The 16,316-nt window shown below is 57.9% G+C and overlaps 1 protein-coding gene across 1 annotated transcript; it reads left to right on the top strand.

The window, feature by feature from the left end:
* The first annotated feature begins 2,575 nt into the window (after positions 1–2,575).
* On the top strand, positions 2,576–15,144 carry eif3f (eukaryotic translation initiation factor 3, subunit F). Its single transcript, XM_072564682.1, has 8 exons — positions 2,576–2,753; positions 4,178–4,248; positions 7,076–7,155; positions 8,453–8,590; positions 8,683–8,774; positions 12,753–12,889; positions 14,408–14,521; positions 14,936–15,144. Exons 1-8 carry the CDS (start codon positions 2,642–2,644, stop codon positions 15,011–15,013), a joined length of 822 nt encoding a protein of 273 aa, XP_072420783.1. The 5' UTR covers positions 2,576–2,641; the 3' UTR covers positions 15,014–15,144.
* The last annotated feature ends 1,172 nt before the right edge of the window (positions 15,145–16,316 follow it).

Below are 16,316 nucleotides of genomic sequence, written 5' to 3'. Positions count from 1 at the left end.
GCTAAATTACCCCATAGTGCTCAGGGATGTGTAGGTTAGGGTGGATTGGCCATGCTAAATTACCCATAGTGTTCAGGGATGTGTAGGTTAGGGTGGATTGGCCATGCTAAATTACCCCATTGTGTTCAGGGATGTGTAGGTTAGGGTGGATTGGCCATGCTAAATTACCCATAGTGCCCAGGGATGTGTAGGTTCGGGTGGATTGGCCATGTTAAATTACCCATAGTGCCCAAGGATGTGTAGGTTAGGGTGGATTGGCCATGCTAAATTACCCCATAGTGCTCAGGGATGTGTAGGTTCGGGTGGATTGGCCATGCTAAATTACCCCATAGTGTTCAGCGATGTGTAGGTTCGGGTGGATTGGCCATGTTAAATTACCCCATAGTGCCCAGGGATGTGTAGGTTAGGGTGGATTGGCCATGCTAAATTACCCCATAGTGTTCAGGGATGTGTAGGTTAGGGTGGATTGGCCATGCTAAATTACCCCATAGTGCCCAGGGATGTGTAGGTTAGGGTGGATTGGCCATGCTAAATTACCCATAGTGTTCAGGGATGTGCAGGTTAGGGTGGATTGGCCATGCTAAATTACCCATAGTGTTCAGGGATGTGTAGGTTAGGGTGGATTGGCCATGCTAAATTACCCCATAGTGCTCAGGGATGTGTAGGTTAGGGTGGATTGGCCATGCTAAATTACCCCATAGTGCCCAGGGATGTGTAGGTTAGGGTGGATTGGCCATGCTAAATTACCCATAGTGCTCAGGGATGTGCAGGTTAGGGTGGATTGGCCATGATAAATTACCCATAGTGCTCAGGGATGTGCAGGTTAGGGTGGATTGGCCATGCTAAATTACCCATAGTGTTCAGGGATGTGTAGGTTAGGGTGGATTGGCCATGCTAAATTACCCCATAGTGTTCAGGGATGTGTAGGTTAGGGTGGATTGGCCATGCTAAAGTACCCATAGTGTTCAGGGATGTGTAGGTTAGGGTGAATTGGCCATGCTGAATTACCCATAGTGCTCAGGGATGTGTAGGTTAGGGTGGATTGGCCATGCTAAATTACCCCATAGTGCTCAGGGATGTGTAGGTTAGGGTGGATTGGCCATGCTAAATTACCCATAGTGCCCAGGGATGTGTAGGTTAGGGTGTATTGGCCATGCTCAATTACCCATAGTGTTCAGGGATGTGTAGGTTAGGGTGTATTGGCCATGCTCAATTACCCATAGTGCTCAGGGATGTGTAGGTTAGGGTGTATTGGCCATGCTAAATTACCCATAGTGTTCAGGGATGTGCAGGTTAGGGTGGATTGGCCATGCTAAATTACCCCATAGTGTTCAGGGATGTGTAGGTTAGGGTGGATTGGCCATGCTAAATTACCCCATAGTGTTCAGGGATGTGCAGGTTAGGGTGGATTGGCCATGCTAAATTACCCATAGTGCTCAGGGATGTGTAGGTTAGGGTGGATTGGCCATGCTAAATTACCCATAGTGCTCAGGGATGTGTAGGTTAGGGTGGATTGGCCATGCTAAATTACCCCATCGTGCTCAGGTATGTGTAGGTTAGGGTGGATTGGCCATGCTAAATTACCCCATAGTGTTTAGGGATGTGTAGGTTAGGGTGGATTGGCCATGCTAAATTACCCCATAGTGTTCAGGGATGTGCAGGTTAGGGTGGATTGGCCATGATAAATTACCTATAGTGCTCAGGGATGTGTAGGTTAGGGTGGATTGGCCATGCTAAATTACCCATAGTGCTCAGGGATGTGTAGGTTAGGGTGGATTGGCCATGCTAAATTACCCCATAGTGTTCAGGGATGTGTAGGTTAGGGTGGATTGGCCATGCTAAATTACCCATAGTGTTCAGGGATGTGTAGGTTAGGGTGGATTGGCCATGCTAAATTACCCCATAGTGTTCAGGGATGTGTAGGTTAGGGTGGATTGGCCATGCTAAATTACCCATAGTGCTCAGGGATGTGTAGGTTAGGGTGGATTGGCCATGCTAAATTACCCATAGTGCTCAGGGATGTGTAGGTTAGGGTGGATTGGCCATGCTAAATTACCCCATAGTGCTCAGGGATGTGTAGGTTAGGGTGGATTGGCCATGCTAAATTACCCATAGTGTTCAGGGATGTGTAGGTTAGGGTGGATTGGCCATGCTAAATTACCCCATAGTGCTCAGGGATGTGTAGGTTAGGGTGGATTGGCCATGCTAAATTACCCATGGTGCCCCAATTCCTTGTGTGTGTGGTGTTTGAGATTGAGCGTTTTGGCCACACCTCCAGGCTGTGACCTCATAAACATAGCCACGCCTCCAGCCCGGTCACTTTTTCTTCTTTCCGCTCGTGGCGGTTTTCCCCGCCCCCTGTGGGTTGCCGCTCGCGGACTCTCGCGCCCCTCTCCGATCACGTGCACCAACCGTCAGTGCCTGATTGGCCCCGACCAATCGGAGACGTGTTCCGGCGAGGCTCCGCCCCTGCCGGGGCCGACTGTGGGTGGAGTCAGGTTGATGTCCGGGACATGGCCCCGCCCCTGTGAGGTCAGCTCTGTCATATTACCCTGGAGACGCGGTTGCCCCGCCCCTTGCGGGTGACGTTGTGAGCGTGTTCCGGTTCCGGTCACGTGTCCTTGCTCCCTGCCTGGTGGTGATGGCGGGTTACGGGCCTGAGTTACGGATCCACCCGGTGGTTCTGTGCTCGATCGCGGACAGCAGCGAGAGGCGGAATGAGGAGGCCAAGAGGGTGATCGGGACCCTGCTGGGTAAGGGACACACACCCTGACACAGACCCTGACACACACCCTGACCCTGACCCTGACACTGACCCTGACACTGACCCTGACACTGACACTGACCCTGACACTGACCCTGACACTGACCCTGACACTGACCCTGACACTGACACTGACCCTGACACTGACCCTGACACTGACCCTGACACTGACACTGACCCTGACACTGACCCTGACACTGACCCTGACACTGACCCCGACACACACCCCGACACACACCCCGACACACACCCCGACACACACCCCGACACACACCCTGAGACTGACCCACACACGGACCCACACACGGACCCTGAGACAGACCCTGAGACAGACCCTGAGACAGACCCTGACACACACCCTGAGACAGACCCTGACACACACCCCGACACACACCCCGACACACACCCTGACACACACCCTGACACACACCCTGACACACACCCTGACACACACCCTGAGACTGACCCACACACGGACCCACACACGGACCCTGAGACAGACCCTGAGACAGACCCTGAGACAGACCCTGACACACACCCTGACACACACCCTGACACACACCCTGACACACACCCTGAGACAGACCCTGAGACAGACCCTGAGACAGACCCTGACACACACCCTGACACACACCCTGACACACACCCTGACACACACCCTGACACTGACCCTGACCCTGACACTGACACTGACACTGACCCTGACACTGACCCTGACACTGACCCTGACACTGACCCTGACACTGACCCTGACACTGACCCTGACACTGACCCTGACACTGACCCTGACACTGACCCTGACACTGACCCTGACACTGACCCTGACACACACCCTGACACACACCCTGACACACACCCTGACACACACCCTGACCCGGACCCTGACCCGGACCCAGACGCGGGCCCTGACGCGGGCCCTGACGCGGGCCCTGACGCGGACCCTGACCCTGACACACACACCCCCCCTCCCACCCCCCCACCCCCATCACTCACGTGCGCCGACCCCTCACACACACACTCCCATGCCCCCTTACGCTCCCCTTCACCCCTGTCCCATCTCTCTTTATTTTGCCCTGACCATTTGCCCCACTCCTCCACATTTTTCCAATCGAGCCCCTATTTGATCAACCCCCCCCCCCCGACCCATTTCTGCTGCCCCCACCTAACCACCTCCTGGACCATTTCTTGTTTGTGTTCCTCCCCCTCTCTGTGTGATCCCTCCCCCCTCCTTCCGCTCCCTGTCGCTGTCGGTGCCTAACTCTGTCTCTCTCACTCTCTCTCTCTGAACTCCCCTCCCCTCCCCTCCCCTCCCCCCTCCCCCCCTCCCCCCTCCCCCCTCCCCCCTCCCCCCTCCCCCCTCCCCCCTCCCCCCTCCCCCCCTCCCCCCTCCCCCCTCCCCCCTCCCCGATGCAGGTACCGTGGATAAACAGACAGTCGAGGTCACAAACTGCTTCTCTGTTCCCCACAATGAGTCGGAGGATGAGGTAGGAAGGAGGCTGGAATTTGCAAGACTTATTTATAAAATAAATAGGCAGTGGCGTCATGGTGAAGCGTGACGCAATTATCTGTGTGGATTTGCACATTTTCCACTGTGTCTGCATAGGTTTGCTCCAGGTGCCCTGGTTTCCACCCACACTCCAAAGATGTCTAGGTGAGGGTGGATTGGCCATGGGTAATGTAGCAGGGCCAATCCACCCTAACCTGCACATCCCTGAACACTATGGGGTAATTTAGCATGGCCAATCCACCCTAACCTGCACATCCCTGAACACTATGGGGTAATGTAGCATGGCCAATCCACCCTAACCTGCACATCCCTGAACACTATGGGGTAATTTAGCAGGGCCAATCCACCCTAACCTGCACATCCCTGAACACTATGGGTAATTTAGCATGGCCAATCCACCCTAACCTACACATCCCTGAACACTATGGGGTAATGTAGCATGGCCAATCCACCCTAACCTGCACATCCCTGAACACTATGGGGTAATTTAGCAGGGCCAATCCACCCTAACCTGCACATCCCTGAACACTATGGGGTAATTTAGCATGGCCAATCCACCCTAACCTACACATCCCTGAGCACTATGGGGTAATTTAGCATGGCCAATCCACCCTAACCTGCACATCCCTGAGCACTATGGGTAATTTAGCATGGCCAATCCACCCTAACCTGCACATCCCTGAACACTATGGGGTAATTTAGCAGGGCCAATCCACCCTAACCTGCACATCCCTGAGCACTATGGGTAATTTAGCAGGGCCAATCCACCCTAACCTACACATCCCTGAGCACTATGGGTAATTTAGCATGGCCAATCCACCCTAACCTACACATCCCTGAGCACTATGGGTAATTTAGCATGGCCAATCCACCCTAACCTACACATCCCTGAACACTATGGGGTAATTTAGCAGGGCCAATCCACCCTAACCTACACATCCCTGAACACTATGGGGTAATTTAGCAGGGCCAATCCACCCTAACCTACACATCCCTGAACACTATGGGGTAATTTAGCATGGCCAATCCACCCTAACCTACACATCCCTGAACACTATGGGGTAATTTAGCATGGCCAATCCACCCTAACCTACACATCCCTGGGCACTATGGGGTAATTTAGCATGGCCAATCCACCCTAACCTGCACATCCCTGAACACTATGGGGTAATTTAGTATGGCCAATCCACCCTAACCTACACATCCCTGAACACTATGGGGTAATTTAGCATGGCCAATCCACCCTAACCTACACATCCCTGATCACTATGGGGTAATTTAGCATGGCCAATCCACCCTAACCTGCACATCCCTGAACACTATGGGTAATTTAGTATGGCCAATCCACCCTAACCTACACATCCCTGAACACTATGGGTAATTTAGTATGGCCAATCCACCCTAACCTGCACATCCCTGAACACTATGGGTAATTTAGCATGGCCAATACACCCTAACCTACACATCCCTGAACACTATGTGGTAATTTAGCGTGGCCAATCCACCCTAACCTACACATCCCTGAACACTATGGGGTAATGTAGCAGGGCCAATCCACCCTAACCTACACATCCCTGAACACTATGGGTAATGTAGCAGGGCCAATCCACCCTAACCTACACATCCCTGAGCACTATGGGTAATGTAGCAGGGCCAATCCACCCTAATCTACACATCCCTGAACACTATGGGGTAATTTAGCATGGCCAATCCACCCTAACCTACACATCACTGAGCACTATGGGTAATGTAGCAGGGCCAATCCACCCTAACCTACACATCCCTGAACACTATGGGGTAATTTAGCACTGGCCAATCCACCCTAACCTACACATCCCTGAGCACTATGGGGTAATTTAGCATGGCCAATCCACCCGAACCTACACATCCCTGAACACTATGGGGTAATTTAGCATGGCCAATCCACCCTAACCTACACATCCCTGAGCACTATGGGGTAATTTAGCATGGCCAATCCACCCGAACCTACACATCCCTGAACACTATGGGGTAATTTAGCATGGCCAATCCACCCTAACCTACACATCCCTGAACACTATGGGGTAATTTAGCACGGCCAATCCACCCTAACCTACACATCCCTGAACACTATGGGTAATTTAGAATGGCCAATCCACCCTAACCTACACATCCCTGAGCACTATGGGGTAATTTAGAATGGCCAATCCACCCTAAACTGCACTTACCTGAACATTGTCGGTATTTTAGCATGGCCAATCCACCCTAACCTACACATCCCTGAGCACTATGGGGTAATTTAGAATGGCCAATCCACCCTAAACTGCACTTACCTGAACATTGTCGGTATTTTAGCATGGCCAATCCACCATGAACACTATGGGGTAATTTAGCATGGCCAATCCACCCTAACCTACACATCCCTGAACACTATGGATAATTTAGCATGGTCAATCCACCCTAACCTACACATCCCTGAATACTATGGGGTAATTTAGCATGGCCAATCCACCCTAACCTACACATCCCTGAGCACTATGGGGTAATTTAGCATGGCCAATCCACCCTAACCTGCACTTCTTTGGACTGTGGGAGGAAACCGGAGCACCCAGAGGAAACCCACGCAGACCCGGGGAGAAGGTGCAAACTCCACGTGGACAGTTGCTCCGAGTCTGGAATCGAACCTGGGTCCCTGACGCAGTGAGGCAGTGGTGCTAACCACCGAGCCACCGTCCATCGTGTTCCTCAAACGCCTGCTTGTGTTCTAATACCTGTTGTCCCTCCCCACCGCCCCCCTTCCCCACCCCAATTCTTTATCATTGCAGGTGGCTGTGGACATGGAATTTGCCAAGAATATGTATGAACTTCACAAGAAGGTCGCTCCCAACGAGGTGATCGTGGGCTGGTATGTAACGTGATGGGAGGGGCAGACAGAGGGTGTGCGGGGGCTCACTGGGAATGGGCCGCACAGCAGGGACCTTCAGCTCAATGCGGCATCGATGGGACGACCACTGTCAGTAACTTGGTTCCGTTTGTTAAATAAATGTCATTGGGAGCGGTTTGCGCCTCTCATTCCTCCCCCAAACCCCCTGGCCACGTGGGGAAATCATTTGAGGTCAGGTTGAATCGGGTGAACACAGCAGATCGTGATGGGGTGGTGGGGTGGTGTCACTCGGCGAGAACAGACACACCGTCAGCTTCCATGTGTGGTGAGAGATGGCAACTGGGGGAACACAGCCATGAAAATCAGAGGCCCTGCTGGAGGGGGGAGGGAATGTCTTCTCTCTGGGTGTATGTTGAGGGTAGTTAGGGGCAGAAGTCAATCTGTCAGGGAATCCCTGCAGTGAGGAAGCAGGCCGCTCGGCCCACCAAGTCCACACCGGCCCACCGAAGAGCATTCCACCCAGATCCATTCCTCTACCTTTAATCCCTGACTAATCCACCCTAACCTACACATTCCTGGGCACTCTGGGTAATTTAGCATGGCCAGTCCACCCTAACCTGCACTTCCCTGAACACTATGGGGTAATTTAGCATGGCCAATCCACCCTAACCTGCACATCCCTGAACACTATGGGGTAATTCAGCATGGCCAATCCACCCTAACCTGTACATCCCTGAGCACTATGGGGTAATTTAGCATGGCCAATCCACCCTAACCTGCACATCCCTGAACACTATGGGGTAATTTAGCATGGCCAATCCACCCTAACCTACACATCCCTGAGCACTATGGGGTAATTTAGCATGGCCAATCCACCCTAACCTCCACACCCTTGGACTGTGGGAGGAAACCGGAGCACCCGGAGGAAACCCACACAGACACGGGGAGAGTGTGTAAGCTCTACACAAGCGGTCACCCGAGGCTGGAATCGAACCCGGGTCCCGCGAGGCAGCAGCGCTCGCCACTGAGCAGCTGCACCACTCTCCGTCCGTGACTGACGAGGATCTGAAGGTGAGCTGTGGGTTCGCAGGACTTCGGAGTTCAGAATGTGATCCTCCATGACCTTGTCAAACCGAAGAGTGAGGAGGCTGCAGTGGGAAGGCCCCCCCCCCCCCCCCCCAAACTCCTGGGATCTCCAGGCAGGGCAGGTGTCTGACTGCGGGATGCCGGCCGGTGGGTCTGAGACCCGGGTGGTGTGTTGTGGGACCGCTGAGCTGCGGGCAATGAGCTGGTGTTTGTCGGTCTTTCCGAACTGCAGGTTTGCCACAGGACACGACATCACGGAGCACTCGGTGCTGATTCACGAGTATTACAGCCGCGAGGCACAGAATCCGGTCCACGTTACCGTGGATACCATGCTGCAGGATGGCCGGATGAGCATCAAGGCCTACGTCAGGTAGGGGCTGTCGTTGGGCAGCAGGCCGATTCTCAGGCCTCGCCGCGTCTCACCGCGCCACTGACCAATCCATCTCCCTGTCTCCCTCGCAGCACTCCACTTGGCGTTCCCGGGAAGACCATGGGGGTCATGTTCACTCCATTGACAGTGAGATACGTTTATTACGACACGGAGAGAATTGGAGGTGAGTGCAGACCGATCCAGGTGGAGGGGTCAGACTGAGTGTCTCTTGTCTCCGCGCTCCCACCTCGGTGAGAGACGGGGACTCGGAGTCTCCCCTCTCCCCCCTCGGTGAGGGACGGGGTCTCGGAGTCTCCCCTCTCCCCCCTCGGTGAGGGACGGGGTCTCGGAGTCTCCGCGCTCCCCCCTCGGTGAGGGACGGGGACTCGGAGTCTGCGCGCTCCCACCTCGGTGAGAGACGGGGACTCGGAGTCTCCCCTCTCCCCCCTCGGTGAGGGACGGGGACTCGGAGTCTCCCCTCCCCCCCCTCGGTGAGGGACGGGGTCTCGGAGTCTCCCCTCTCCCCCCTCGGTGAGGGACGGGGTCTCGGAGTCTCCGCGCTCCCCCCTCGGTGAGGGACGGGGACTCGGAGTCTCCGCGCTCCCACCTCGGTGAGAGACGGGGACTCGGAGTCTCCCCTCTCCCCCCTCGGTGAGAGACGGGGACTCGGAGTCTCCCCTCTCCCCCCCTCGGTGAGGGACGGGGTCTCGGAGTCTCCCCTCTCCCCCCCTCGGTGAGGGACGGGGTCTCGGAGTCTCCGCGCTCCCCCCTCGGTGAGAGACGGGGACTCGGAGTCTCCCCTCTCCCCCCTCGGTGAGGGACGGGGTCTCGGAGTCTCCGCGCTCCCCCCTCGGTGAGGGACGGGGACTCGGAGTCTCCCCTCTCCCCCCTCGGTGAGGGACGGGGACTCGGAGTCTCCCCTCTCCCCCCTCGGTGAGGGACGGGGTCTCGGAGTCTCCGCGCTCCCCCCTCGGTGAGGGACGGGGACTCGGAGTCTCCCCTCTCCCCCCTCGGTGAGGGACGGGGTCTCGGAGTCTCCGCGCTCCCCCCTCGGTGAGGGACGGGGACTCGGAGTCTCCCCTCTCCCCCCTCGGTGAGGGACGGGGTCTCGGAGTCTCCCCTCTCCCCCCCTCGGTGAGGGACGGGTACTCGGAGTCTCCCCTCTCCCCCCCCTCGGTGAGGGACGGGGTCTCAGAGTCTCCCCTCTCCCCCCTCGGTGAGGGACGGGGACTCGGAGTCTCCCCTCTCCCCCCCCTCGGTGAGGGACGGGGTCTCGGAGTCTCCCCTCTCCCCCCCCTCGGTGAGGGACGGGGTCTCGGAGTCTCCGCGCTCCCCCCCTCGGTGAGGGACGGGGACTCGGAGTCTCCCCTCTCCCCCCTCAGTGAGGGACGGGGACTCGGAGTCTCCCCTCTCCCCCCCCTCGGTGAGGGACGGGGTCTCGGAGTCTCCCCTCTCCCCCCTCGGTGAGGGACGGGGTCTCGGAGTCTCCGCTCTCCCCCCTCGGTGAGGGACGGGGTCTCGGAGTCTCCGCTCTCCCCCCTCGGTGAGGGACGGGGTCTCGGAGTCTCCCCTCTCCCCCCTCGGTGAGGGACGGGGTCTCGGAGTCTCCCCTCTCCCCCCCTCGGTGAGGGACGGGGTCTCGGAGTCTCCCCTCTCCCCCCCTCGGTGAGGGACGGGGACTCGGAGTCTCCCCTCTCCCCCCTCGGTGAGGGACGGGGACTCGGAGTCTCCCCTTTCCCCCCTCGGTGAGGGACGGGGTCTTGGAGTCTCCGCGCTCCCCCCCTCGGTGAGGGACGGGGTCTCGGAGTCTCCCCTCTCCCCCCCTCGGTGAGGGACGGGGACTCGGAGTCTCCCCTCTCCCCCCTCGGTGAGGGACAGAGACTCGGAGTCTCCCCTCTCCCCCCCTCGGTGAGGGACGGGGTCTCGGAGTCTCCCCTTTCCCCCCTCGGTGAGGGACGGGGTCTCGGAGTCTCCCCTTTCCCCCCTCGGTGAGGGACGGGGTCTCGGAGTCTCCCCTCTCCCCCCTTGGTGAGGGACAGAGACTCGGAGTCTCCCCTCTCCCCCCTTGGTGAGGGACAGAGACTCGGAGTCTCCCCTCTCCCCCCTCGGTGAGGGACGGGGACTCGGAGTCTCCGTGCTCCCCCCTCGGTGAGGGACGGGGTCTCGGAGTCTCCGTGCTCCCCCCTCGGTGAGGGACGGGGTCTCGGAGTCTCCCCTCTCCCCCCTCGGTGAGGGACGGGGACTCGGAGTCTCCCCTCTCCCCCCTTGGTGAGGGACAGAGACTCGGAGTCTCCCCTCTCCCCCCTCGGTGAGGGACAGAGACTCGGAGTCTCCTGTCTTCAGTCACTGATATGCAGTGGTATGATGATGAAGACGATGTAGTTTGTTCCGATGTGAGTTATGATGTAGCTAAATGCCGGCTTCAACTGGTTGATAAAATAGTGAAGGGCGATCTAATGGTAAATATACATTGATTAACACATCCTTGAAGGTGAGCACACAATAAAGCAGGCGATTAACAGGGGCAAGAGCTGGGTGGTTGTATTACACTTGTACAACGCACTGGCTGGTTCTGAGTTGGAGCCCTGTGCCCAGTTCAGAGCTCCGCGGATCGGGAAGGATGTGCTGACATCTGAGAGACTGTGGGAAAGATGGACGAGGGACATCAGGGTGGGGTCGTGATTGGGGTACTGTTTCCCCCGATGAGAAGAGGAGGCTGATGGGAGATGGGATTGAGGTGTTCAACATTGCGATGGAGCTGGGCGGAGGAGCGAGGGAGAGAGACCCTTCCCGCTGGGAGTGAGGGGGGAGGGTCACTGGAGGGGTTAGGGGCTGGAAGGTGCTGTGTGAGAGTGAGGGGGGAAGGGAGGGTTACTCGAGGGATTAGGGTCTGGAAGGTGCTGAGTGAGAGTGAGGGGGGAGGGTCACTCGAGGGGTTAGGGTCTGGAAGGTGCTGAGTGAGAGTGAGGGGGGAGGGTCACTCGAGGGGTTAGGGTCTGGAAGGTGCTGTGTGAGAGTGAGGGGAAGGGAGGGTCACTCGAGGGGTTAGGGTCTGGAAGGTGCTGTGTGAGAGTGAGGGGAAGGGAGGGTCACTCGAGGGGTTAGGGTCTGGAAGGTGCTGAGTGAGAGTGAGGGGGGAGGGTCACTCGAGGGGTTAGGGGCTGGAAGGTGCTGAGTGAGGGAGGGAGGGGGAGGGTCACTCGAGGGATTAGGGTCTGGAAGGTGCTGTGAGGGAGGGGAAGGGAGGGTCACTCGAGGGGTTAGGGGCTGGAAGGTGCTGTGTGAGAGTGAGGGAGGGAGGGAGGGTCACTCGAGGGGTTAGGGTCTGGAAGGTGCTGTGTGAGAGTGAGGGGGGGAAGGGAGGGTCACTCGAGGGATTAGGGTCTGGAAGGTGCTGAGTGAGGGGAAGGGAGGGTCACTCGAGGGGTTAGGGTCTGGAAGGTGCTGAGTGAGAGGGAGGGGGGAGGGTCACTCGAGGGGTTAGGGTCTGGAAGGTGCTGTGTGAGAGTGAGGGGGGAGGGAGGGTCACTCGAGGGGGTTAGGGTCTGGAAGGTGCTGAGTGAGAGGGAGGGGGGAGGGTCACTCGAGGGGTTAGGGTCTGGAAGGTGCTGTGTGAGAGGGAGGGGGGAGGGTCACTCGAGGGGTTAGGGTCTGGAAGGTGCTGTGTGAGAGTGAGGGGAGAGGGAGTGAGGGTCACTCGAGGGGGTTAGGGTCTGGAAGGTGCTGAGTGAGAGGGAGGGGGGAGGGTCACTCGAGGGGTTAGGGTCTGGAAGGTGCTGTGTGAGAGGGAGGGGGGAGGGTCACTCGAGGGGTTAGGGTCTGGAAGGTGCTGAGTGAGAGGGAGGGGGGAGGGTCACTCGAGGGGTTAGGGTCTGGAAGGTGCTGAGTGAGAGGGAGGGGGGAGGGTCACTCGAGGGGTTAGGGTCTGGAAGGTGCTGTGTGAGAGTGAGGGAGGGAGGGTCACTCGAGGGGGTTAGGGTCTGGAAGGTGCTGTGTGAGAGGGAGGGGGTGACCATGCGGGGTTACAGAGAGAGATCACAGGAAGACTGGAGCCCGGAGAATTGCACACCCACTTTGTACTCTACGTGAGTGAATTCCCTTTCACTTGTGGGCTGAGTGACATTCCTGTTGTGTGTTCTCCTCCCCCACCCTGTCACCCTAGTCGATGTGATTCAGAGGACCCGTACCAGCCCAAATCGGACCATTACCTTGTCCAGTGATCTGCAGCAAGTTGGCACATCGGCAGCTCGGATCCAGGACATGCTGACCACTGTCCTCCAGTACGCTGAAGAGGTCCTGGTGAGTGTGTCCCACCCCTCCAGCTCAATAACCCCACACACTGCAACCCGGGAGATCATCCCCATGCTCACTTCTTCACCCATCCTCCCGCCCCTACACCCCCTCCCTATCTCTGTAACCCCCTCCCGCCCCTACACCCCCTCCCGATCTCTGTAACCCCCTACACCCCCCTCCCTATCTCTGTAACCCCCTCCAGCCCCTACACCCCCTCCCTATCTCTGTAACCCCCTCCAGCCCCTACACCCCCTCCCTATCTCTGTAACCCCCTCCAGCCCCTACACCCCCTCCCTATCTCTGTAACCCCCTCCACCCCCTCCCTATCTCTGTAACCCCCTCCAGCCCCTACACCCCCTCCCTATCTCTGTAACCCCCTCCAGCCCCTACACCTCCTCCCTATCTCTGTAACCTCCTCCAGCCCCTACACCCCCTCCCTATCTCTGTAACCCCCTCCAGACCCTACACCCCCTCCCTATCTCTGTAACCCCCTACACCCCCTCCCTATCTCTGTTCCCCCTCCCGCCCCTACCCCCCCTCCCTATCTCTGTAACCCCCCTCCAGCCCCTACACCCCCTCCCTATCTCTGTAACCCCCCTCCAGCCCCTACACCCCCTCCCTATCTCTGTAACCCCCTCCAGCCCTGTACACCCCCTCCCTATCTCTGTTCCCCCTCCCGCCCCTAACCCCCTCCCTATCTCTGTAACCACCTCCAGCCCCTACACCCCCTCACTATCTCTGTAACCCCCCTCGAGCCCCTACACCCCCTCCCTATCTCTGTAACTCCCTCCAGCCCCTACACCCCTCCCTATCTCTGTAACCCCCTCCAGCCCCTACACCCCCTCCCTATCTCTGTAACCCCCTCCACCCTTCCAGTCCTTGGTCACCAGATGAAAGTGCAGTAACAGGGCGACTTTGGGGCTGTCACTGATTCTGTCAACACTGACAGTTTGTTAATGACCATCAGCTGGGATCAGGTAGACCCACAATGCCCCTGACGGAGGGAATTCCCGGATTCTGACCCAGCCGCACTGAGGGGAACGGCGATATATTCCCGAGTCGAGATGGTGAGGGGCTCGGAGGGGAACTCGCAGGGGGCTGGTGTTCCCATGTATCTCCTGCCCCTTGTCCTTCTGGATGGAAGTGGCCGTGGGGTTTGGAAGGTGCTGCCTGAGGATCTTTGGGGAATTTCTGCAGGGCATCTTGTCGATGGTCCACATCGCTGCTCCTGAGCGTCGGTGGGGGGAGGGAGGGAGGGCGGGGGTGTTTGTGGGTGTGGGGTCAATCTCGCTTGGGGAGGGAGGGGAGCTGCTTTGCCCCTGGAAGGGGTCGAGCTTCTAGAGTGTTGTTCAGACATGTCCTGGAGCTTGGTTTTGGACAACACTGTCAGCTCGAGGCCACGCTGGGATGGAACGGTAAGCGCTGAGGTCGCGACAGCCGCATCCTGTCAGTGACATTTCAGCAGGGCCAGAGGGGGCTGTCTGTATGCAGCCGAGCAACCTGTACCTCACTCTTCCTGTACAGTCGGGCAAAGTCACCGCAGACAACACAGTCGGAAGATTCCTCATCGATTTGGTCAATAAGGTTCCCAAGATTACAGCCCAGGACTTTGAAGCCATGCTGAACAGCAACATCAATGTGAGTGCTCCAAACCGAACACCGTCGAGGGGTTCAGGGTGGGTTATATACAGAATAACTGATACCCCGGGAGGGAGGTACAGACTGGAATCTAATCGAGGGGTTCAGGGTGGGTTATATACAGAATAACAGATACCCTGGGAGTGAGTTACAGACTGGAATCTAATCGAGGGGTTCAGGGTGGGTTATATACAGAATAACTGATACCCCGGGAGGGAGGTACAGACTGGAATCTAATCGCGGGGTTCAGGGTGGGTTATATACAGAATAACAGATACCCGGGAGTGAGTTACAGAGTGGAATCTAATCGAGGGGTGGGGAGAGAATGGTTGCTTCCCAAACACTCTCTTTCCAGGTCTAGTCAAAGGCCCCCGTCTGTCTATCTCTCACTCTCTGTCTGTGTCCAATCTGCAGGACCTCCTGATGGTAACGTACCTATCGAACCTCACCCAGGCTCAGATTGCGCTGAATGAGAAGTTGGTTGCTTTGTAAACGCCCTTGAGGAAATGATGAACTTTTCTCCGAGAGGAATGGACTGTGAGGAAAGAGTTCCCTTAATATAGTGCTCTTTCTGACCTTGGGAAAATAGTTCCCACAGACAAAATAAAAATTCTGTATTTCAACCGTCTCTGAACTCCCTCACTCCCACTCGCGTTCTCTTCACTCCTCCCCCATCGTTCTCTCTCCCCTCCTCATTTCCGCTCTCTCCCCCCCCCCCCCCCGTGTTCTCTCTTCCCCCCCCCCCGTGTTCTCTCTTCCCCCCCCCCCGTGTTCTCTCTCCCCCCCCCCCGTGTTCTCTCTTCCACCCCCCGTGTTCTCTCTTCTCCCCCCCCCCGTGTTCTCTCTTCCCCCCCCCCCCGTGTTCTCTCTTCCCCCCCCCGTGTTCTCTCTTCCCCCCCCCCCGTGTTCTCTCTTCCCCCCCCCCCCGTGTTCTCTCTTCCCCCCCCCCCGTGTTCTCTCTTCCCCCCCCCCCCGTGTTCTCTCTTCCCCCCCCCCGTGTTCTCTCTTCCCCCCCCCCGTGTTCTCTCTTCCCCCCCCCCGTGTTCTCTCTTCCCCCCCCCCGTGTTCTCTCTTCCCCCCCCCCCGTGTTCTCTCTTCCCCCCCCCCCCGTTCTCTCTTCTCCCCCCCCCCGTGTTCTCTCTTCTCCCCCCCCCCCGTGTTCTCTCTTCTCCCCCCCCCCCCGTGTTCTCTCTTCTCCCCCCCCCCCCGTGTTCTCTCTCTCTCCCCCCCCCGTGTTCTCTCTCCCCCCCCCGTGTTCTCTCTCCCCCCCCCCGTGTTCTCTCTCCCCCCCCCCCGTGTTCTCTCTCCCCCCCCCCGTGTTCTCTCTTCCCCCCCCCCCGTGTTCTCTCTTCCCCCCCCCCCCGTGTTCTCTCTTCCCCCCCCCCCCGTGTTCTCTCTTCCACCCCCCCGTGTTCTCTCTTCCACCCCCCCGTGTTCTCTCTTCCCCCCCCCCCGTGTTCTCTCTTCCCCCCCCCCCGTGTTCTCTCTTCCCCCCCCCCCGTGTTCTCTCTTCCCCCCCCCCCGTGTTCTCTCTTCCCCCCCCCCGTGTTCTCTCTTCCCCCCCCCCGTGTTCTCTCTTCCCCCCCCGTGTTCTCTCTTCCCCCCCCGTGTTCTCTCTTCCCCCCCCGTGTTCTCTCTTCCCCCCCCCGTGTTCTCTCTTCCCCCCCCCGTGTTCTCTCTTCCCCCCCCCGTGTTCTCTCTTCCCCCCCCCGTGTTCTCTCTTCCCCCCCCCGTGTTCTCTCTTCCCCCCCCCGTGTTCTCTCTTCCCCCCCCCGTGTTCTCTCTTCCCCCCCCC

This window comes from Chiloscyllium punctatum, chromosome 47 (assembly GCF_047496795.1).
Source record: "Chiloscyllium punctatum isolate Juve2018m chromosome 47, sChiPun1.3, whole genome shotgun sequence".
NCBI lineage: Eukaryota > Metazoa > Chordata > Chondrichthyes > Orectolobiformes > Hemiscylliidae > Chiloscyllium > Chiloscyllium punctatum.
Note: the sequence above shows the minus strand (reverse complement) of the source record. Positions and strands in the feature narration are given on the sequence as shown.